At 59.3% G+C, this 21246-nt stretch overlaps 2 protein-coding genes across 5 annotated transcripts; one reads left to right on the forward strand and one right to left on the reverse strand.

Annotated features, from left to right (window-relative positions):
• Window positions 1–114: 114 nt before the first annotated feature.
• On the forward strand, window positions 115–15400 carry CC2D1A (coiled-coil and C2 domain containing 1A). 2 transcript variants are annotated; one of them, XM_032313093.1, is made up of 29 exons: window positions 115–221; window positions 1559–1694; window positions 3331–3446; window positions 3542–3607; window positions 3884–4018; window positions 4117–4351; window positions 7161–7285; window positions 7618–7690; window positions 7834–7905; window positions 8024–8154; window positions 8232–8304; window positions 9000–9133; window positions 9490–9601; window positions 9683–9855; window positions 10581–10703; window positions 10789–10847; window positions 10939–11055; window positions 12466–12539; window positions 12614–12672; window positions 12789–12840; window positions 12965–13064; window positions 13153–13243; window positions 13561–13698; window positions 13791–13855; window positions 14236–14299; window positions 14388–14514; window positions 14596–14672; window positions 14771–14818; window positions 14902–15400. In XM_032313093.1, the coding sequence occupies exons 1-29, from the start codon at window positions 162–164 to the stop codon at window positions 14920–14922; spliced, it is 2856 nt and encodes a 951-aa protein (XP_032168984.1). In that variant the 5' UTR covers window positions 115–161; the 3' UTR covers window positions 14923–15400. The 2 variants fall into 2 exon arrangements, with proteins under 2 accessions (XP_032168984.1, XP_032168994.1); XM_032313103.1 differs by having other exon boundaries at window positions 13794–13855.
• A 427-nt stretch (window positions 15401–15827) lies between these two features.
• Window positions 15828–21012, reverse strand: PODNL1 (podocan like 1). Of its 3 annotated transcripts, none has more exons than XM_032313162.1 (10): window positions 20740–21012; window positions 20360–20584; window positions 19743–19836; window positions 19377–19441; window positions 19148–19257; window positions 18695–18764; window positions 18316–18431; window positions 17214–17871; window positions 16421–16569; window positions 15828–16274 (listed from the first exon to the last, which is right to left on the reverse strand). In XM_032313162.1, the coding sequence occupies exons 1-10, from the start codon at window positions 20740–20742 to the stop codon at window positions 16124–16126; spliced, it is 1641 nt and encodes a 546-aa protein (XP_032169053.1). In that variant the 5' UTR covers window positions 20743–21012; the 3' UTR covers window positions 15828–16123. The 3 variants fall into 3 exon arrangements, with proteins under 3 accessions (XP_032169053.1, XP_032169047.1, XP_032169062.1); XM_032313156.1 differs by having other exon boundaries at window positions 18695–18851; XM_032313171.1 differs by lacking the exon at window positions 20740–21012 and having other exon boundaries at window positions 18695–18851; window positions 19736–19836; window positions 20360–20513.
• Between the last annotated feature and the right edge of the window lie 234 nt (window positions 21013–21246).

The following is a 21246-nucleotide window of genomic DNA, read 5'->3' on the forward strand; positions in this document are numbered from 1 at the left end:
GGCGGCCACACCGGGGGTCGAGGGCGCAGGGTCAGCGGTCGCGGGGAGCTCGCGAGGGGCGCGGGGCTCAGGAAGTGCGCGTGCGCGGCAATAGGCCCCGGGGGAGGAGGCAGGGCAAGGCCAGGCGAGGTGGCCAGTGGCCTGGGCATCCAGCCTGGAAAATGCACAAGAGGAAGGGACCCCCGGGACCCCCAGGCCGAGGTGCCGCCGCCGCCCGCCAGGTGAGTTTGTACCCCACGGCCTCGCCTAGGGAACCCTACTCAGCCCTATCACAGGTTCATTAGAGGGCCCCACCCCCCAGGGGAACCCGATCACCACCCGCAGGTAAGCCCCGGTCCCCGCCCTCCAGATGAGGTTCTGCCCCCAGAGTGGGGCCTGCTGGCCCTGGCTCCCCAGCTTCTCAGCTCTTGGCGCCCCGCCCTGGGCTCAGGGCCACCTGTTGCCGCAGCCTCTCCAGTTTGGGAGGGGAAGGCCTCTGACCTGGGATATGGATAGTTCCTGCACTCCTGGCCCAAACACGCACGGAACCTCCCATCGGCCAGGCCAGATCAGACTCTTTTTATCCCCACTGTACAGATGAGGACACTGAGGTCCAGAGAGGTGAAGACAGTTTCCCAAGGTCATAGGGATTAACAGCTTGGCCAGAGCTAAGTGCAAATCCAGAGCTGCTGCCATGAGCCCATGGGACTATGTGTGGCTTTCCTTTCCCTCCTCCCTCTCCTCTGCCTCAGGCACCTGGACAGTTTGTTTTTTCTCAGCTTTGATGGAAGAAGCCCAGGCCACAGCTTAGTGCCAGGGTATTAGAGTCTGGCCAGCCTGGAGTTCCCTGCTGGCCTTTGCACGTTGGACACTCGGCTTCACAGTCTTGTGCCTCAGATTCCTCATCTATAAAATGAAGGCCCTAACAGTCCCTATGTCACAGGACAGGTGTGAAAATTCATTGAGATAGTCTATGGAAAGTGCTAGAACATAGCACTCAGTAAGTATAACTTCGTTATTATTCTTAAAAGGAGCCATACAGAATTGTCCATTTTGACCCACAGAAAAGGCAATTTTGTATAGTTCAACATAATAGTATCACATTATGATTGGTCATGAACCAGGAGGGGATAGCTTCCTTTGTCCCAGGTCCGTTATCCAATAAAAACCCCACTTTCAACTTCTTTGTTGTCTGGGCTTCTATTTGCCCTTGCAGCCTTCCTGCATGGCCCCCTCTGCTGAGTATGCTGGAAGGAAAAGCCCAAGTGTGCAGAGTGGCTTTGCTTTGGGCAGGGTGTTGGGCCTGCTTTTCCCGCTGAACTTGGTCAGCAGCATATCATGGGCGTGGGCTCAGAGCAGGGAGCAGGGTCTCTGCCTGCCCTTTGCCCTGTGTTGATCTGTGCCAGAGGGCCTGGCCCATCTTGGGACACCTGTTGCATTCTGAGCTTGTTCCGGCCTCTTAGCACTCCCCAGGGAGAATGACTTTCCCCAGGAGGTCTGGGTTTCCTTCCTCCTGAGGGAACTCTGGGTCCATCCTGGCTGCCTCCGACGTCTGATTGGACCCTTGCTGTTCCCTCAGCTGGGCCTGCTGGTTGACCTCTCCCCAGACGGCCTGATGATCCCTGAGGATGGAGTTAATGATGAGGAACTGGAGGCTGAGTTCTTGGCCTTGGTTGGAGGCCAGCCCCAAGTCCTGGAGAAGCTCAAAGGCAAAGGTAAGACTCTCAACACACCCCTGAACAGTTTTTGAGCTCCTGCTGTGGGCGGGGCTCAGTGCTGGACCCTGGGGAGAAGGAGGAAAGGAAACAGAAAATCTTTGACCTCCTGGAACCCACAGCCTGGGTAAGAGGTGAAGTGATGAACTCTGGACCTAGGGTGAGGGTTCAAATCCCACCTCTGCCACTTATTGGCTCTATGACTTAATAAGTCCTAACATCTCTGTGGACCTCAGTTTCCCCATCTGTAAAATGGGAATAATGACTGCACTTAATCGTGGGAGTTACTCTTCTGGTGTTCGTAAAGCACTTCCCAGAGGGTCTAGCATTTCCTCCAGCTTGCTGTCCCATGATCAGGGCTGGGATGAGGGAAGCACAGAGCGGTGGGAGAGACCTGTGAGCTGGGCCCAGATGCCCGCAAGAAGCACCCACAGTAAGGAGGGCCAGGTGGAGAGCTGGGTAGCGCTTTTGGGAGAGGCCACAGCCCCTGCAAAAGCCCCCTAGGGGAGGTGGCAGAGGGCAGCAGCTCTGTAGTGGACAGAGGGGCTGGAGCTCCGAGGGCAAACGGAACCTTGATACTTTACCAGTAATTCAGTCAGTCCTCATTATTGATGGATTCCATATTTGTGAATTTTCCCTACGGGCTCAACTTTATTTGTAACACCCAAATCAGTGCTTGCGGAGCTTTTGCTATTATTGGCAGGCGTGCGCCGAGCTGCCGGAAGTTGGAGTCGCTCAGCACAGATGCTCCCAGCTGAGGCAGAGCACGGGGACGCTTTATTCTGCCTTCTTGTCCCTGGGTGGGCTGTGAACAAGGCTCCTTTCCACAGTCTGTGTCAGACTGCCTTTTTTTTTCTCATTGTGGTGCTTTTGTTGGTGGTTTTGCTCTTCAGGGTGGCTCCCGAGTGTAGGGCTTAGTGCTGTCTCGTGTCTCTGAGAGCAAGAAGGCTGTGAAGTGTCTTGTGGAGGAAAGATGTAGCAGATGAGCTTTATTCAGACGTGAGTTACAGGGCCGCTGTTGGCCTTGAGTTCGATGTTCACAAGTCAACAATCTATTTTTAAAAAGGTATCGTTAGATAGAAACACACATCAAGCAAGGTTACGGATTGACTGGTTGACAAAAATGTTGTGCCCAGAGGCTCATGGGACCCGAAGCTTCTATCTCCTCTAAGGGGCAGTGGTCGAGTGTTCGCAGAGTGGGCGCTTATGGCAGCTTCATAGAACGGAACTAAAGCAGTTAATGGGAATAACTCGAGAAAATGCTGACCACGTGCTGCTCTGGAGTTTCCTCCATCTTTACTTCCCACCATCCACCTGTGAGAGAGAAACTCTTGTCCTCATCCAATAGATGGGAAGACTGAGTCCCAGGCAGGGCAAGTGACTTGCCCAGGGCTCCAGAGCGAGAGAGCTGTGGAGCCAGGGTGCCGAGGCAGGCTTGATCAGGAAGAGACGAGGCGGGCGGGCTTTGCGGGCATCAGGATCGTACCTGGTGGGTCCAAGGACCGTGGTGGGGTGCCCGTGGAAGGGCTGGGAGGGGGACACGCTGCCCTGTTCTTTGGGACAATGGGTCACTGGGATGGGAGGCTGGGGACTCTTGAAGGATCCCAGTCCAGCTGGGGCCTCTCCCTGTCGCCAGGCCCCCTGCCCATGGAGGCCATTGAGAAGATGGCCAGCCTGTGCATGAGAGACCCGGATGAGGGTGAAGATGAGGGTACAGACGAGGAGGATGTGGAGGCTGACGATGACCTGCTGGTGAGCACCCCGGGGCAAGGCAGGGGGCCTCGCGTGCTGTCATTGCGCCATCCAGCGGGCCCTCATGCTGGGCCTGTGGCCGTGTGCCCCTGCAGGCAGAGCTAAACGAGGTCCTTGGGGAGGAGCAGAAGACTGTGGAGTCCCATCCTCCTGCCACTCAGGTACAGCCCAGCAACCTGCTCCCCATTGCCCAGAGTTCGAGGCCTTTCCTGGCCCCTCAGCCATGTTGCCTTGGGCACGTGACATGACACACCTCTGAGACCCAGTTCTCGGCACCAGAAACAGGGATAATGGTTTCCTGGTTGGGGGGGGGGCAGTTGGGGACAGCTGGGCCAGGGGCAACATGCCTGGTGTGTGTGGAGACACTTGACAAAGGAACTCTTGGGGAGAACTCAGGTGGGGTCGCCACCCAGACCATGCCCCGGTCCCTCCTGCAGCCAAAGGCCACAGCCCCCAGCCCAGGGGTGGAGGCCACCTTGCAGGAGAGGTTGGCCCTCTACCAGACAGCGATCGAAAGTGCTAGGCGAGCTGGAGATGGTGCCAAGATGCGGCGCTACGACCGGGGGCTTAAGGTGAGCCGGCATGTGACAGGAGGGTGCTGGCACCCTACCACTGCCCATTGCCTCCAGCTCCAGGCTCCTCTACAACCCGCTTTCACACCTTATCTCAGACACTTGAAAACCTGCTGGCCTCAGTCCGGAAGGGTAACACCATCGATGAAGGGGACATCCCGCCACCTGTGGCAGTGGGGAAGGGCCCGGCAGCCACGCCCTGCCACACTCCGACACCCACCCAGCCGTCATCTGCACACCAGCCAGTGCCAGAGCCCAGGGTCACGGTGGAAGGCCTTCCTGCCAGTGCTCCCACCACATCCATCGGCTTGACTAAGCCCCAGCTTCCTCCAGGTAGGCCAAGGGCGGGGCTGGGCTGACGTGGGATTTGTGTGGGTGGTATTCAGCAGTTGGCCATTTTGTGGGGGTGCTGAGTCATTCATTCATTAAATATTCTTCATTCATTCATTCATTCATTGGGCATGTGTGAGTAGGGGGAGGGGCAGAGGGAGACAGAAAATCCCAGCTCTGTGCTGAGCTCTGAGCCCAGCGCCGGGCTCGGTCCCACAGCCCAGAGATCATGACCTGAGCAGAAATCAGGAGTCAAAGGCTTAACCAACCGAGCCAGCCAGGCATCCCGATTGTTAGATGTTCTGAACACCCCTCCCCTTCCTAGGTCCTCATCCCTCTGGAGTTCACCAATATCTTTTTTCTGTGTGTGGTGATGTAATAGGTGTAACATAACATTGGCCGTTGTAACCATTTCTCAGTGTGCAGTTAATGGAGTGGCCTATGGCACACTCACACAGCGGGGTGCCACCACCACTCTATCTTTTTCCAAAGAATTTTTGTCACCGCAAACAAGAACTCTGTCGCCATGAAACACTAACTCCCCGTTCTCCCCCGCCCAGCCCCGGGCTCTCCCCATCTGCTCTCTGTCTGTGGATTTGGCTCTCCTAGACTTTTCGTGTAAGCAGAACCACATGCTCTTTGTCCTTTTGGGTCCAGCTTCTTTCACTTCGTGTAATGTGGCTGCGGGCATCAGAGCTCTGCTCTTTTGGAGGGCTACTGTTCTCACACAGAGAGTTGTAAGTGGATAATTTCCAAGCCCTCAGCTTGTCTGTCTTCTCTCCTAAAACTCACCTGCTGGAGGTTTTCCAACCTCTCAAGAGGTTTTCCTTCTCTGATTGCCCTCCTCCCACTACTGGAAAGGAGTGCCCGCCCCGGTGCCTTCTAGAATATCAACTCGGGCTTAGCCCAGAGGCAGACACTCCCCAAGTGAACCAAGGAGACACTTAAAACTGGGCTGGCCTGGTTGACAAAGTAAACAGCAGGTCTCAATCTTCCCGCAGCCAGACTAGTTTCTAAGCCGTTGTTCTGGCAAAGGTCAAGGAGGATTATTGGACATTATCACCCGAACTTCTCCGCCGAAATCACCAAAACATTTTTCACCATGGGGTTTAGGCACATGGCTTGGCAGGGGTTCAGGGGATCTCCCGGCAGGGTGATGACAAGACTCCAGCTCTTGCCATCTGTTTGTTGGTGTGAAGCAGGTTTCTGTATGCATTAAAAAAAGAAAACAGGGAAGTTGGGAAAGAGTAAACCAGGAAACAGTTCATCGGTAGAGGGTGGGCCCAGCCCGACCTTGCCAGGCAAGAGGTACCTTGCTCACAAAATTTTACTCTTGGCATATAATCCGGAAGCTTGACATATTTAGGCTTTGCTTTCTTGCACGATAATAATAACAGTGATTGAACCTGGAAGAATGTTTTCTTAACTCAGAGACTTGCAGTGATGTGTTGTGAAACCAGGCAAACGTCAAGGTGTTTTTGCTTCAACCTACAGACAGCTTTTCCAGCAACTACACCTAAACTGAAAGCTGTAGGTGCGGTTGTCAGTCTGAGAAGGTACAACGCATGCGGCTTTCCAGGCCTTTCTAGGATTTGTGGACCCTGGGTGGTGTATCTATTACACTTTGTCTTTTTTATACCAAAAATTGCACGGAAACTTTCAGTTTAGAGATACTTCCCCTGAAAACTTACTGAACTGTGTTATTTGATCCTGTAACTAACACATTGAAAAGAAGCTTAACTCTTTGTTTCCTCGCTTGGCCAACGCACTGCGGGGATGGATTTTGGCTGAACAAGTATATGATAGGGCGGTCCACTGAATGCCGCTGAACTGTATACTTAGAAAGGGTTAAGATGCTGAATTTCGGGGGCGCCTGGGTAGCTCAGTCAGTTAACATCTGCCTTCAGCTCAAGTCATGATCCCGGGGTCCTGGGATCGAGCCCCGCATCTGGCTCTCTGCTCAGCGGGGAGCCTGCCTCTCCCTCTCCCTCTGCCTGCTGTTCCCCCTGTTCATGGTCTCTCTGTGTGTCAAATACATAAATAAAATCTTAAAGAAAAAAAAAAAGGTGGTGAATTTCATGTGTATTTTGCCACAATTTAAAAAAATAAATAAAGACAGAGGCTTTAATCCCCGGAGCTACCCAGGCATCCCATACAAAAACTTTTAGATGCCAACTTAAAAATTCCTGAGGGTACAGAAGTTTTCCAAAATTCTCTGAAGGCCACCAGTCCTGGGCTTGGGTGTCCGCCTTCAGGCTGTGACCTCAGGGAGGCGACATCCCCTCTGAGCCTTGTTCTCACATCCTCAAAATGGACCTCAAGAACAGTCTTTGTTGTGAGGATTAACTAGAACTGGTTCAGGCGTGCCTGGATGGCTTAGTCGGTTGGGTGTCCAACTCTTGGTTTCAGCTCAGGCCATGATCTCAGGGTCATGAGATCAAGCCCCACAGGGGACTCTGCACTCAGCATGGAGTCTGCTTGTCCCTCTTCCTCCCCCTCTGGCCCTGTCCCCTCTCTCTTTCTAAAATACATGAAATCTTAAAAAAAAAAAAGAAGAAGAAGAAGAAGAAGAAGAGGGGCGCCTTGGTGGCTCAGTGGGTTAAAGCCTCTGCTTTTGGCTCAGGTCATGATTCCAGGGTCCTGGGATCAAGCCCTACATCAGGCTCTCTGCTTAGCAGGGAGCCTGCTTCCTCCTCTCTCTCTGCCTGCCTCTCTGCCTACTTGTGATCTGTGTCTGTCAAATAAATAAATAAAATCTTTAAAAAAGGAGAGAGAGAAAAATAAATGATTCATATACTGTTCCCCCTTCCAGGTCCCTGCAGCCCTGGCCCCCTGGCCCAGTTGCAGAGCCGCCAGCGGGAATATAAGTTGGCTGCCCTCCATGCCAAGCAGCAGGGAGATACTGTCACTGCTGCCAGGCACTTCCGTGTGGCTAAGGTGCGTCCAGGCAGGCGGACGGGGTCGGAGGGAGAAGACAGGATGCTCTCGACTTTGCATGGCTGCAAAGAACAGGAGCTCTGCAGTCACACAGGCCCAAATTTGGGTCCTGGCTGCCGCTCACTCTGGAGCTGTAGTTTGCTATACCTCTTAAAGCCCCAGTTTACCCTGTCTATGAAATGGGCATAAACATGGGAAGGGGCTTAAACAAGATGGTGCAGAGGAATGGATAGAGCTAGGAGTCCTCAGTCAAACGGTGAGGCCCAGAGGCTCCCCACAGGGTCCTGGCCCCCAGCTGCAGCTTCCTGCCCTGACCTCCTTTTCTCTCTCAGAGCTTCGATGCCGTCTTGGAGGCCTTGAGCCGGGGGGAGCCTGTGGACCTGTCCCGCCTGCCACCTCCCCCTGGTGAGAACCCTACCCTGCTCACCCTTCAGGACCTGATGCCGTCACCGTCACCGGTCACCTGGGAACCCCCTCAGGCCACACCAGCCTGGGGGTAGGGGGTGCCCAAGCAAGCCCCTCATTGGACTGGACCTCTCTGCCCTCAGACCAGCTGCCCCCAGACCCACCATCACCATCACCACAGCCTCCAACTCCCACCACGATGCCGTCCATGCCAGGTAGGCTCCTGGGAACCCTGTGTGGTGGGCAGGCCAGGGCAAGACAGTCTCCCTCCTTCCCAGGACTCTGAACCCTGCCCCTCTGCCTCCCGCCTCCCGTCTCCCCCGTCTGCCGCAGAGGTTCCCCCACCTCCGCGGACTCTCCTGGAGGCCCTGGAGCAGCGGATGGAGCGATACCACGTGGCTGCAGCCCAGGCCAAGGCCAAAGGGGACCAGCGGAAGGCTCGCATGCATGAGCGCATCGTGAAGGTGTGTGGGGGCCTGGTGGGCAGGTAGGCAGCCCCCGGAGACCTGGCCAGGTGGCCCTCATACCGTGTCTGTTGCAGCAATACCAAGACGCTATCCGAGCCCACAAGGCTGGCCGGGCTGTAGATGTGGCTGAGCTGCCGGTGCCCCCAGGTAGGCGCTGCCCCTCCCCCTAGCTCTCTGGCCTCTGAGGCTTTGCAGCTGCTATTCCTTCCAATGGTACCTTCCAGGGAGCTCTCTGCTACGCATTCAGGAATTCTGCAAACTTGTTAGGCAGTTGGTAGCTTAAAGTTGGGTCCCAATAGGAGTGTTTATACCATGGAAATAGGCAGGCACTGAAAATCAGGGGCGTTTATTTGGAGAACCCGTTCATCAGCCCGCCACCATCTGATCCCGCCATTTCTTCTTTGTTCAACTCACTCTCTCTTAGTCATCAGCTCTCAGCTTTACACATACCTACTCAGGCTCCCATCAGCCTCCCAGTGGGTTGGGGGTCTCCTCTGGGTTCTCAGAGCTGCCTGGGTATCCCCCATGGGAGCAGTTATCGCTCAGCACCTCGGTGTTCTGGGAATCCCTCCAGGCCTGTGATCACTTCTTTTGCCCAGTAACCTACCTCATCTGGTGCTTGCTTGTTGGAGTCTGGTCGAGGCCCAGGGTCAGGTGAGAGGCACCAAGAGGCAGGAGGGAGATTGGAATGGTCTGGTGTCTCCACAGAACCAGCAGGAGCTCCTTCCTGCATTCAGAGTATATCCAAAGCCCTGAAGCTCCTTAGGAGGGGAAGGAACCCAGGTTTCCCCCAGAGTGGCATGGGTCTCTCCCTCCTGACTGGGCCCTAACTGGCCGCCCAGGCTTTCCCCCCATCCAGGGCCTGGAGGCCACTGAGCCCACCCAGCAGAGCCTGGTGGGGGTCCTGGAAACTGCCATGAAGCTGGCCAACCAGGATGAAGGCCAAGAGGATGAAGAGGATGAAGAACCTAGGAAGGTGTGTGTGAGTAGCTGGGGTCTTGGGGTGAGGCAGTAGGGTGGCAGCAAAGCAAAATCTTGACATTGGGGAGGAACGACCTTATCCTTGCCCTGCCTATTCCCAGCTTTGAGGCCATGGCAAGTCATTTTGCTCTCTGATCCTGTCTCGTCATCTGTAAAGTAGGCGTGGCGACAGTCTCTGTCTCCCAGTCTTGTTGCAAAGATTCAGCGAGAATGGGACCATAGGTTATGTTCAGTGCTGAGGAAACAGAAACTAAGACAGCCCCTGTTGTCAGCATCAGGCCCTGACCCTTTGGGGAATGGAAGGACCGCAGGCACTGGGAGAGCCCTGACTTCCTCTCCATCCCTCTGCAGCCCACCAGCCCTCCGACCCCCGCAGCCCAGCCCAAGGCACCACCCTCAAGGGCAACCCCGTCAGGCTCCACCCCAGCAGCTAAAACAGCCCCCAAGGGCACATCCACCAGAGGTAGGTCCGTCCTCCCCTCCCTGGAGGCCCATTGCCTGGCCATGGGCTGGGCAGCAGCCACTGACACCCCCATACCCACAGCCCAGCAGCAGCTGGCCTTCCTGGAGGGCCGCAAGAAGCAGCTCCTGCAGGCTGCGCTGCGAGCCAAGCAGAAGAATGACGTGGAGGGGGCCAAAATGCACCTGCGCCAGGCCAAGGGGCTGGAGCCCATGCTGGAGGCCTCACGCAACGGGCTTCCTGTGGACATCGCCAAGGTGAACTCTCTAGACCTGCTGGACTTTCCCAGGCACCCACCCATGGGGCTCTGGCCACTTAGCCATGTGACTGGGAGTAATATTAGGGCCCAGGTGAAGCTGCTATAACAAATAGGTCCCTCGAAGATGGTGGCTGAAAGAAGACAGACATATTTCTTGCCTGTAACGCTTGGGGCAGTCTGGGCTCTGAAAGACAAAGCCCTCTAGGGCCCAGGTTCCTTCTGTCTTGTTGCTCTGCTGCACCCTAGGGGGTCACTTCTGTCTACATGGTGAGAGTGGGTTGATGCCCTGTCTGCATTCGGTCCGTGGGAAGCGGTGAGAAAAAGAAAGGGCAAGGCAAGCAGTTTCCTTTAAAGGAAGTGACATGGTGTACTATCATTTCTGCTCACATTGCACTGGCAGAGCTGAATCACATGGCTGTACCTAGCTGCAAGGGATGCTGGGACGTGTAGTCTCTTGGCTGTGTGCCTAGCCAGAACGCCATTACTAGGGGAGACAGGGTAAGGATCACATCTGGGGGAGACAGTTGACAGATGCTGCCACTTTGGGAGGGACCATCCACTTTTCTCTTTGCACCACTTTTCACCTTCGGGAAGAAGAAAAGACCAGGGCGGGGGCAAAACAGTGGTCCAGGAAGGCCTTGCCAAGCAGGGTTGACATTTCCATGGGTGGGCCTGTTTGTTGCTAACCAGCAAGCCCTTCCCCACGAGCCTTGTCTTCCCCAGGTGCCACCCGCCCCCGTCAACAAGGACGACTTCTCTCTGGTCCAGCGGCCCGGCCCAGGCCTGTCTCAGGAGTCTGCCCGCCGCTATGGCGAACTCACCAAGCTCATAAGGCAGCAGCACGAGGTGAGGCGGTCCCCTGGCCTAGCTCAGTGGGCCTCCCTCAGGGTCATGGCCCCCAACCCTCCACTTACTGTCTCCTGCTCTTCAGATGTGCCTCAACCACTCTAACCAGTTCACCCACCTGGGCAACATTGCCGAAACCAGCAAGTAAGTGCCCCTGTCCGCACCTCTGCCACACATTTGCACCCCCAGCCCACCCTTGGGACTAGGGACCTGAACAGGGCTCTCTCCGTGGCAGATTTGAGAAGCTAGCAGAGGACTGTAAACGGAGCATGGAGATTCTGAAGCAGGCATTCGCCCGGGGTCTCCCCACGCCCACTGCCCGCTTTGAGCAGAGAACCTTCAGCGTCATCAAGTAAGGCCCTTGGCCCAGATGTCCCTTTGGAGAGGGGTTTGCCCTCCCCAGAAGCCAGCAGAAGGCTTGCCTCTGGGGGAGAGTTTGATTGGGTGGTGAAAGCATGGTATATGCAAGGGTCCTTAGGCAGCTATGAGGTGCAAGTGAAGGATGGTGATGGAATGTTGACAGTGACACATTGGGAACTGGGGAAGATCTAGTGAGTGCAGACATGGGCCTTGTTCCAAGGCCTGGGTGAGCCCTCAAGGTAAGTATTGGTCCTGCTCCTTTCAAGCCTTCCCACACCCTGGGAATTGGGGTCATTTTTCCCATTTATAGATGAGGTTAGGTGTAGCCACTGCAATAATGTAAGACAAGTCACACCCCTCACCCCGGCTTCCCATCAACCTATCTCCATCCACTGTCCGCATTTTGCTTGCCTTCTACCACACAGGCCTCTTTTTGGTCCCTCAGATGGACCAACCCTATTCCTACTCAGGGTCTTTGCACTGGCTATTTCCTCTGCCTAGACCCTCTTCCCTGGGTCTCCATGTAGCAGTACCTCCCCGGCATCCAGAATCACCTGTGATGTCACCTCCCTCAAGAGGCCCTCCTTGACTGCTCTGTCTACAGCAGCCCCTCCTGAGTGCACTCCACCTTCTCCCCTATTTTAATTCTCTGCAGGGTTGCTGTTTCTCTATTTATGTATTCGTTGGTCCACTGTTCACTGAGGTAGCTTGGGCTCCATGAGCACAGGGATGGGGTCTGTCTCACTTTCTGCCATATCCCCAGCAGCGAGGACACTGGCAGACATATAGTAGGGGCTCCAGAAACATTGCTAAAGGAAGGGAAGGTCCCCCAGCGGTTAGGGCACTCACTGGCTGGTACATGGTAGATGCTCAAGAAATGTCAGGTGAAGCAAATCAGGCAGCTGGGGCACTGGATGATGGATATCAGGGACCCCAGAAACGTTAAATGAAGGGAAGCTCCCCCGGCAGTGAGGCCACCAGCTGGCACAAAGTGGGTCCCAGACAGATCCATGCAGACTGAAGAAAGGTCTCAAACATAAGTCATTGGCCGAATGGTACAAAGAACGTCAGTCTGTCTGATTTTAAAACTGAAGCCCGGGCCTCCTGGGTGGCTCAGTGGGTTAAAGCCTCTGCCTTCGGCTCAGGTCATGATCCCAGGGTCCTGGGATAGAGCCCCGCATCAGGCTCTCTGCTTAGCAGGGAACCTGCTTCCTCCTCTCTCTCCATGCCTGCCTCTCTGACTACTTGTGATCTCTGTCTGTCAAATTAAAAAAAAAAAAAAACAAAAACCAAAGCCCACAAAGGCCAGCAGGGGGTTATTCTCTGGCCCCGCCGAGGGAAGAGAAGGTGGGTGGGCAGTGGGGCTGAGGTGCTTCTGTCTCTCCATCTGCCCTCCCGGAAGGATCTTCCCTGACCTCAGCAGCAATGACATGCTCCTATTCATCGTGAAGGGGATCAACTTGCCCACACCTCCAGGTGAGGGGCGGCAGGCTGGGGTCAGGGCTGTGGGACTGCCCCTCTGCCCAGTTCTGACCCTTGTCTGCCCACAGGACTGTCTCCTAGCGACCTGGATGTCTTTGTTCGGTTTGACTTCCCCTATCCCAATGTGGTACGTGGAGAGCCCAGGAGGAACAGACTCAAACCTCATCGGGCTGGGAATGGGTGGGCAGGGATCTGGGGGAGGCCCCAGCCTCCCTAAGCTTTCCTGCTCCTATTTGGCTGCAGGAAGAAGCTCAGAAAGACAAGACCAGTGTGGTTAAGAACACGGACTCCCCCGGTGAGCTGAGCGGAGGCTGAGCGGAGGCGGGAGGCACCCCAGCCCCATGCCTCGAGAACACGACACCATAGCCTGACCCCTCCCTCTCTCTTGTTCGCCCACCCGGTCCTCACCCCCTGAGTAGAGTTCAAGGAGCAGTTCAAGCTCTGCATCAATCGCAGCCACCGTGGCTTCCGAAGGGCCATCCAGACCAAAGGCATCAAATTCGAAGTGGTCCACAAGGGGTGAGCTGGGGGTACAGATGCTGGGTGCACTTGGGAGGGTGGGGGGAGCCGCCCTGGGCCAACCGTCCTGTCCCCGTCACACATGCAGGGGGCTGTTCAAGACTGACCGGGTGCTGGGCACGGCCCAGCTCAAGCTGGATGCCCTGGAGACCGCATGCGAGGTCCGGGAGATCCTGGAGGTGAGGCGTGGACATCTGTCCGCAGGCTCTGGTGTGGCTCTGTTACGTTTAACATGACTCAGATTCCTCCTGCAGGCCCAGGGCCTCCCAAGGGTCCCCTCCGGTGACCTGCTTCTCCCCCGGCGGTGCGGGCAGTTCCCAGACCTCCCTACTACCCAGCTCTAAATATTCCCAGCACCCTACTCCATTTTGACCAGTTCATATCTCAGCATACCCAGGGGCTCATATTTTAGAAATCACGCTGGTCCCCCCTGATCCCGACCCTGGGCCTCCAGCCACTGCCTGCTTCTTAGGAGCCTCCCCTCATTTCCACGCAGGTCCTGGATGGTCGCAGGCCCACGGGGGGGCGGTTGGAGGTGATGGTTCGAATTCGGGAGCCGCTGACGGCCCAGCAGTTGGAGACCACAACTGAGAGGTGGTTGGTCGTCGACCCCGTGCCAGCAGCTGTGCCCACAGTGAGAGTCCTACCCATCAGCTACCCCAGGGAGGGAGGCTTGGTGCAAGGGGGCAGGGCCGACAATCACAACGCTGGTTCTGTCCACTGAAGCAGGTTGCTGGGCCCAAGGGCAAGGCCCCTCCCGTGCCTGCCCCTGCGAGGGAACCAGGGAACAGGTAGGTGGCTGGGTCTAGCCATCCAGGAGAGAAGCCCCTTCTTCCCATCTTAGCCTCTCCTGGTCAGTTTCCCACCGGGCACAAATTGTAGTATGTCTCTCCTGTGTTCCAAAACATGTCCTGCCCCACTCTCCTGCCCGGCTCTGACTCCTTTGGCTCCCAACTTGACTATGGCCTCCTCTAGGAAGCCTTCCCTGATCACCCAGCATTGCAGTCACCTGAGTGAACAGCCATCATCCCCACTAGGCTGCGGGCTTAGCAACAGCAGGGTGGGCCTGGCTTGTCTCCTGCTGTTCTCCAGGGCCCAGTGTGTCTGTCAAATTCATGGGATCGGGGCTGGGGGGTTCCTTGCTGCCCCTTACCCTTTCCCAACTCCATAGATCTGCACGGCCCCTGCATAGCCTCAGTGTGCTGGCCTTTGACCAAGAGCGTCTAGAGCGGAAGGTGGGTGCCTGCTGGGGTGGGGCAGGATTGGGGGTTCTGTAGGCCCCTGAGGTGGGGCCATCACAGTACTCTGCTTTGCATCCCCCAGATCCTGGCCCTCAGGCAGGCGCGGCGGCCGGTGCCCCCGGAAGTGGCCCAGCAGTACCAGGACATCGTGCAACGCAGCCAGTGGCAGAGGGCACAGCTGGAGCAGGGGGGCCCGGGCATCCGGAGGGGTAGGGTCTCAGGGAGGGATGCATGGGGGAGGGCGGGGCAGCCATCCCCATCCTGACCCGGTTCCCCCTCTACCCCGACAGAGTACGCGGCCCAGCTAGAGCGTCAGCTGCAGTTCTACACAGAGGCCGCCCGGCGCCTGGGCAATGACGGCAGCAGGGTGAGCTGGGTGAGGGCCAGGCAGGTCTGGGCTGGGGGGTAGCGGGTACAGGGCTGCTGGAGGCGATAGTGGCCCGCTGACCACCTCTTGGCCTCCAGGAGGCTGCAAAGGAGGCACTGTACAGGCGGAACCTGGTAGAGAGTGAGGTGAGTGGCTGGGGTGTGGGGGGTGGTGTGTGTGTGTGGCTGTGGCTGTGAGCACCCCCTGACCCCTGTGGCCTCTCCCGCAGCTGCAGCGGCTCCACAGGTGAGGGGCCAACAAGGCGGGCGGCCCCTGGAGAGTGGGGAGCAGACCCAAGGCCCTGGCCCTGGGAGGAGCGGACAAAGCCACAGCCAAGGACCAGAGAAGCAGACAATCAGCGGACAGTCAGCTCCGGATGGACCCATCCCCCCACTGGATCCCCCAGCCAGGCGGCAGCTCCCTGGCAGGGGGCGCTGGGGATGGCACTGCCAGCCGGCTCATGCCTCTAACCCAGGCCCGGCTGGGTGGGTCCTGGACAGCCTGGGGGGTCGGGCCCCTGGCCTGCCCCGGAGGTGGGGGCGGGGGGCAGCTAGGACCAAGCCCCAAGGGCCCCTGCAAGCACTTTACTTCCTGTCCCTCCCCAGCCTTAACCCTGAAGCCCACCCACACCCCAAAGAAGCCGCTGAGGTCAGCCAGAGCCCAGCTGGCTCCCCAGGGCTGACACAGGGAATAAACAGCCAGGGCCGCGCCTGGCTCACTCTGTCCTATCTTTGTTTCTTGCTCCCATCCTCTGTGACTAGCTGGGGCCCCCCACAATCACCCCTGGGCTTGATGCCAATGTGTCTGCAAGAGGGACAGGCTGTGGGGGGAGTGTGCCCGTGAAGGATGTGTCCATGTCGCACACTTGATACAAGGACACGTGAGGGCCTGTGGCCTGCCTCGAGGTGTCTGCCATGCCATGTGTTTCTGGAGCTGGTAGCCTTGGGCATGTCTGGGTTTACACACGTGGTCAGGCTTTACGCGGTGGTTCCTGGTGGCCCACATGTGGATCAGGGCTTTGAGAGCCATGCCTGCTGCTCCCCGGCTATGGGACCAAGTTGCCTGACCCTCTCAGCCTCCCATGGCCTCCCCTTCCCCAGCTGGCTGCCGGGGTTGGGGAGAGCCTGTCCTGCAAGGTGAAGGGCATCTGGGGGGTGGTGAGCTTTATTGTTAGGATTTATTGTTGCTGTCTCCACCTGCACGGGGAGTAGGGTGTGTGTCCGGCAGGGTTGGCGTTGTCTGTGTGCCCGGTGTGCGAGCTGCACGCTTCAGCCTCTCCCAGGGCGCCCCGTGTGTGGAGGGGGTGCCCTTGGCCCAGCCTCTTGGCCGGCACAGGTTGGGCGGCCCTTGAGGCGTGAGAGAGCCTGGTTGAGGTCCCTGTGGACAGTCTCCTCAGTCCATGGCCCAGTGGAGCCCAGAGGTCCAGGCTGTAGTGCTGGGCCCCTCCAGGCTCAGGGGCCCCCCGCCCGTGGCTGACGTGGAGCTGTGGGTGGCAGCTGGACCAGGACCTGCTCGGGGTTCCCCGCTGTGTCCACCACACTCAGGTGCAGGAGGCCCAGGAAGGCCTCAGGTGCAATGCTGGTCATGTGAAGCCTGTTCGCCCTGGACCAAGAGGCGGGCGTGAGGGTGGGTGCCAAGGGAAGGGGCCACAGCCATCCCGACCCACCCAGGCCTGCTGGGGTCCGCCATAGCCCTCCAGCCCGCCCCCCACCCACCTGGACCCTATCTGCCTGACCGCCCCGGGGCACCTGAGGAAGAGGGCACGCAGGCGGGGTGTGCTGAGGAAGGCCTCGGAGCCCACATGCCCAATGCGGTTGCCCTGCAGGTGCAGCTCCTCCAGCGCCTCGGGCAGGTCAGGGGGCACGAAGGACAGCTCGTTGTGACTGAGGTCCAGCACCTGGGCAGAAGGGTGGAGATGGCACCGTGGTGGCCCCGGGCCTGGAGCCATCCACTCAGCCAGGCCCCAGCCTCTCCTCCTGGGCACACAGCAGCCTGGGCCTTCTGCTCCTCCCCGTGGCCCCTTCATAGTTTCCAAATGCCTCCTCTGGCCAGGGCTACACTGGCTTCCCTCTGGGGCAGCCCATGATCTAGACTCTGAGTTGCCAGCCAGATGGATGGATTCGGTCCGTCATTCACAAAGGTGGCATTTCCCCCATCTTGTGCCCTCCTGACCCTGATTACTTGGGATGGCTGCCAACTGCTCTCTCCCTCACTAGCATGTCCGGGCCGGGCCAGGAGCTGTGCGATTTTGTGCCCAGCTCCTAGAACAGCACCTAGAACAGCACCTGGCACCCACAGAGGCTCTCAGCTCTGGCACCTGGGGTGTTCAGAAGGAGCTAGCGTTGCCGTGTTTGCTGGGGGAGGTGGATGCGGTGGTCGCAGAGGACCCGGTGGCAGGGACAGCACGGCCAAAGGCCCAGAGGCTGCCCCTGTCTTACCCAACCCCAGCCTGTTCGCCAGGCTCTCTGTGGCCTCCCAAGGTCTTGCTCAGAGAGGCTGAGGGGCCATGGGGACAGTGCGGCTGACCAGCCCGCCCCTGACCTGGAGGGCCTGTAGCTCGTGCCAGGTGCCAGGCCCGATGTCTCCGATCCGGAGGTGATTGTGCGCCAGGCTGAGCTCCCGCAGCTCGTTCATGCCGGCCAGCAGCTCGGGCTCCAGGGCCCGCAGCTGGTTGCGCTGGAGCCGCAGGGTGTGCAGGCCGCCGGGCAGGCCGCTCGGCACCCGGGTCAGCCGGTTGCCAGCCAGGTCGAGGCTGCGCAGGGCGCGCAGTGGGCGGAAGGCCCGGCGGTGCACATGGGCGCTGACCAGGCGGTTGTAGGCCAGGTTGAGCTCGGCCAGGCCCGGCATGCCGGCCAGGTCGTGGGCCCCCAGCACAGTCACGTGGTTGTGCGGCAGCACCAGGGCCCGCAGGCGGCGGGGCAGTGCCAGGGGCACGCGCTCCAGCCTGTTGCCATAGAGGTGCAGCGTGTGCAGGCCCCGCAGCGGCCGCAGCGCCCCAGGGGGCAGCCCCGTCGCTCCCAGCTGGTTGTGCTGCAGCAGCAGGTAGCGAAGGCCCCGGGCCCCCCGCAGCCGGGCCGCCTCCACCCACCGGATGCAGTTGCGGCCCAGGTGCAGCACGGCCAGGGAGCGGGGCAGAGCGGCAGGCACCGAGGCCAACTGGTTGTGGGACAGGTCCAGGTACTCGAGGTGGTGCAGCTTGCTGGTGGGAGAGAGGGCCGGCGTCGGGCTGGGTGCCGCGAGTGAGGGGCGGGGGTTTGAGGAGCGGTCCTGAGATAAAAACTGAGACCCCAGCTTGGGTCTGGGTGAGTTGAGAGATCTGGCGGGAGGCCCGCTTGCTGAGGTCAGGGCAGACGCCAGACTGAGGGTAGATGTGGAGTGCAGGACAGAGTTCTGGGTCCAAGACAGGCATGCGGCGGTGATGACGTTTGGATGGTGGAACTGAGCACAGAGCAGCCCGGAGCAGGGACGGCCTCCAGCCGCTTGGCTGAGCCTGGCGCACTGACAAGAGCTCACCCAACGAGGCCCCAGTTTGGGAGTCATGCGCCAGAGGAGGATAGAAGTTTGGGGTACCCAGGCTCTGAATCTTCAACCCCTCCTGCCAGCACTAGGCCGCACCCCTTTCCTACCCTGTCCTGGGCCCCACCTGAAAGTGGTGGCATCCAGGCCGCTGTCCGTCAGCTGGTTGTGCTGGAGGTAGAGTTCGCGGAGGTGGGTCTGGCGGCTCAAGGCTCCTCGGGGCACCTTGGAGATGAAGTTGTTCTGGGAAGGGAGGAGAGAATGAAATGGGGGGCAGGGGTGGTCAGGGAGCAAGGGCAGCGGGGAGCTATGGAAGGCTCCCGAGTAAGGGAGTGACAAGGAGCTCACTTTAGCAAGGCTGTTCGGAGAGCCCCTGTGAATGACCCATGGACAAGACTCAAAGATATTCCTGACCCTGAGGAGGAGGAGGGCTCCCCCAGGAGAGAGGCAAGGGGGGCCCCCTGAGGAGGCGGGGAATGTGGGGGCGGTGGGGGGGAGGGGGGCACCTGCAGGTGGAGCCGCTCCAGCGAGGGCGGCAGACTTGGTGGCAAGTAGCTGAGCCGGTTGCTGGAGAGGCTGAGGGTGACCACAGCTTCAGAGCCATGGAAGGCGTCGGGGGGCAGGCCGGCGTTGCTCAGCTGGTTGTTGTGGAGGTACACGGACCTGAGGGGAGCCAGGCTCCGGCCACCAGCCTGCCCCGGGCCTTCCCACCGACCCCCATTCCTACCCCGTTCCCCAGAGCTGCCTTCAGGTGTGCTTGTGTACACACGGCTGCTGTCTCAGCCTGGACTTCTCCCGACCGAGCTTCTGGGTGTCCCACCTCAGACACTGCCAGGCTAGGGCTCTACCCCCTCGAACCCCCACGGGCAGGTGCGGGATCCCCTCAGACTCCCAGGGACGGGGGTGACCTCAGGCACATCTGAGGTGTGAGAGGTCCGGGCTGGGCCAGGGGCTGCTACCTGAGCGCAGGCTTCTCCCCAAAGGTAAGCGGGAAGATCTCTGTCACTTGGTTGGCAGCCAGGTCCGCAACTCGGAGGGAGCGGGGCAGAAACTGGGGGGCCACGGAGAGCTGCGGGAGCACAGCCACACTGGTCCCGGTGCCCTGCCCTGCGGCGCCCTGCTGTCCCGCCTGCCCTGTGTGCCCAGCCAGGCCAGGCCTCCGGGGCCGGGGCAGGCGGGGACGCTCACCTTGTTGTGGGCCACGTAAATGTGCTGCAGCTGTGTGAGCGACTCAAAGGCCTCATCGGGCAGCCCTGGGGGCGGGACGGGCAGTGAGAGGACCCCAGGCCTGGCCCAGAGCTGGGCAGCGAGGGAGTCCACACCCCCAGCTGCCCCTGGGCTCCTGTCTGGGGACCAGCGGAGGCCCCTCCGGGCGCCCTCCCACACACCTCCCCACCCGCCCTCCAAAGCCACAGCCCCCGCCATGCCCCGAGTTTCCATCCTGCTCAGCAAAGGACAGTTCTGGGAAGTACCGCAGAGCTGCCCACAGAGCCGGCAGGGGAGGGAAGGGGCGGCCTCCGGCCTCCCGCCTCCAGGGGTCCCCTCACCCCGCACCCTCAGAGGAGAGGAGATTGTTGTGGAGGTTGAGGGTCCGCAGGCTGCTGAGACGCGACAGCTCATTGTAGGGGAGCTCCTGGAGCTGGTTGTTCTGGGGGGGAGGGAGTCACACCCCTGAGCCTCAGCCGGTGGCCAGCACCCCATTGCCTTAATCAAGGGAGCCTTGCCACCCCTCACCCCTACACTTGATCCCCAGAGCCCTGTTACCCTGCATCTAGAACAACCCTGTAACCACCCAAATGCTGACCCACGGCACCCCATCTGTTCCTGTAATTGCCCCCTGGCCCCAAACAACCCCATAACCAAAAAAGACGCTGACATCTGATACTCCATCCCCACAACCATTCACCCAAATGCTCCATCTCTCTGACCCCCAAAAACCCTGTAACTGCCAAGACATTGACCTCTAACACCTCTAAACCCTCAGCCCCTCCTACTTCCAATATCTGCACCCCCACCTCCTCTTGCCCCCAATGCACAGACCCCAACACTCTCATCAAGGCCAGCTTCCACCATTGCCAACACCTCACTCCCACCCACGGACCCCGTACCCCATCAGCCTCAACCCCAGCACTCGGAACGCTCATCCTAACCAACCCCGGCCCGGGCTCCACCTGCAGGGAGAGGTGCTGAGCTGCCCTGGTGATGTTGTCTGGGAACACCTGCAGGTCCAGGCCATTGCAGTCCACTGTGTCCGCCCGGGGGCAGGAGCAGCGTGGGGGGCAGGCCCGGGGCGGGGGCTGCGAGCTCTCCCCCATGTGGGGGAAGGCAGCGTCCTCCATGCCGGGCGTGGGCGGGGGGCCGGAAAGCAGCAGGAGCAGCAGCAGTAGGCTCAGCCGCTGCAGAGGGACAGATGGGTCAGGGTGTCCCCATATCGGGCACCAGGTCACCATGGAGACAGGAGCATCCCCACATCGGGTGGGGGTGGTAGGGGGAGCAGGCAGACTCCCCTCCCACCCCTGCCCTCTTCTCCCCCACCCCACCCCCACCTTACCATAGCCAGCCCCAGCTCTGCCGTCTTGCTTGAAATGCCGACCAGGTCTCCCTAATGGAAACCAGGCTGTCACCTCCTGGAACCTCTTCCGTGGCTGCCACTGCCCCCCATCTCTTGGCACGGGCCACCCTTCACCCAGCTTGTTCTCCCAGGGGCTGGAGGGGGGATGTGGAGAACTAGCTGGCCCACCCCCTTCCCCGCCCTGGGGAGGGTGGGCGGGCTGCCGGATGGGGTGGTGAGGACACGCCAGCCCGTCCCCTCGGTCCCACCCCCACCAACCACCCCAGCGCTGCTTGCGTAACCTCGGCCAGCCTGGGCCGGGCCACAGGAGCATGGAATGCTTGGGGGAAAGCTAAGATTCGCCCTGTCTGGTATTTGGGCCAACCACAGAAATAGGGGTGGGGGCAGAGGAGTGGAGGATGCTTCAAGCCACAGGAGGGTCCCCAAGGAACTGGGGCTGGCAGCAAGGGGTCAGGGCAGGTCTGGGCTTAGCCCGCCAGCCCAGAT

Source organism: Mustela erminea, chromosome 1, assembly GCF_009829155.1.
Source record: "Mustela erminea isolate mMusErm1 chromosome 1, mMusErm1.Pri, whole genome shotgun sequence".
Classification (NCBI taxonomy): domain Eukaryota; kingdom Metazoa; phylum Chordata; class Mammalia; order Carnivora; family Mustelidae; genus Mustela; species Mustela erminea.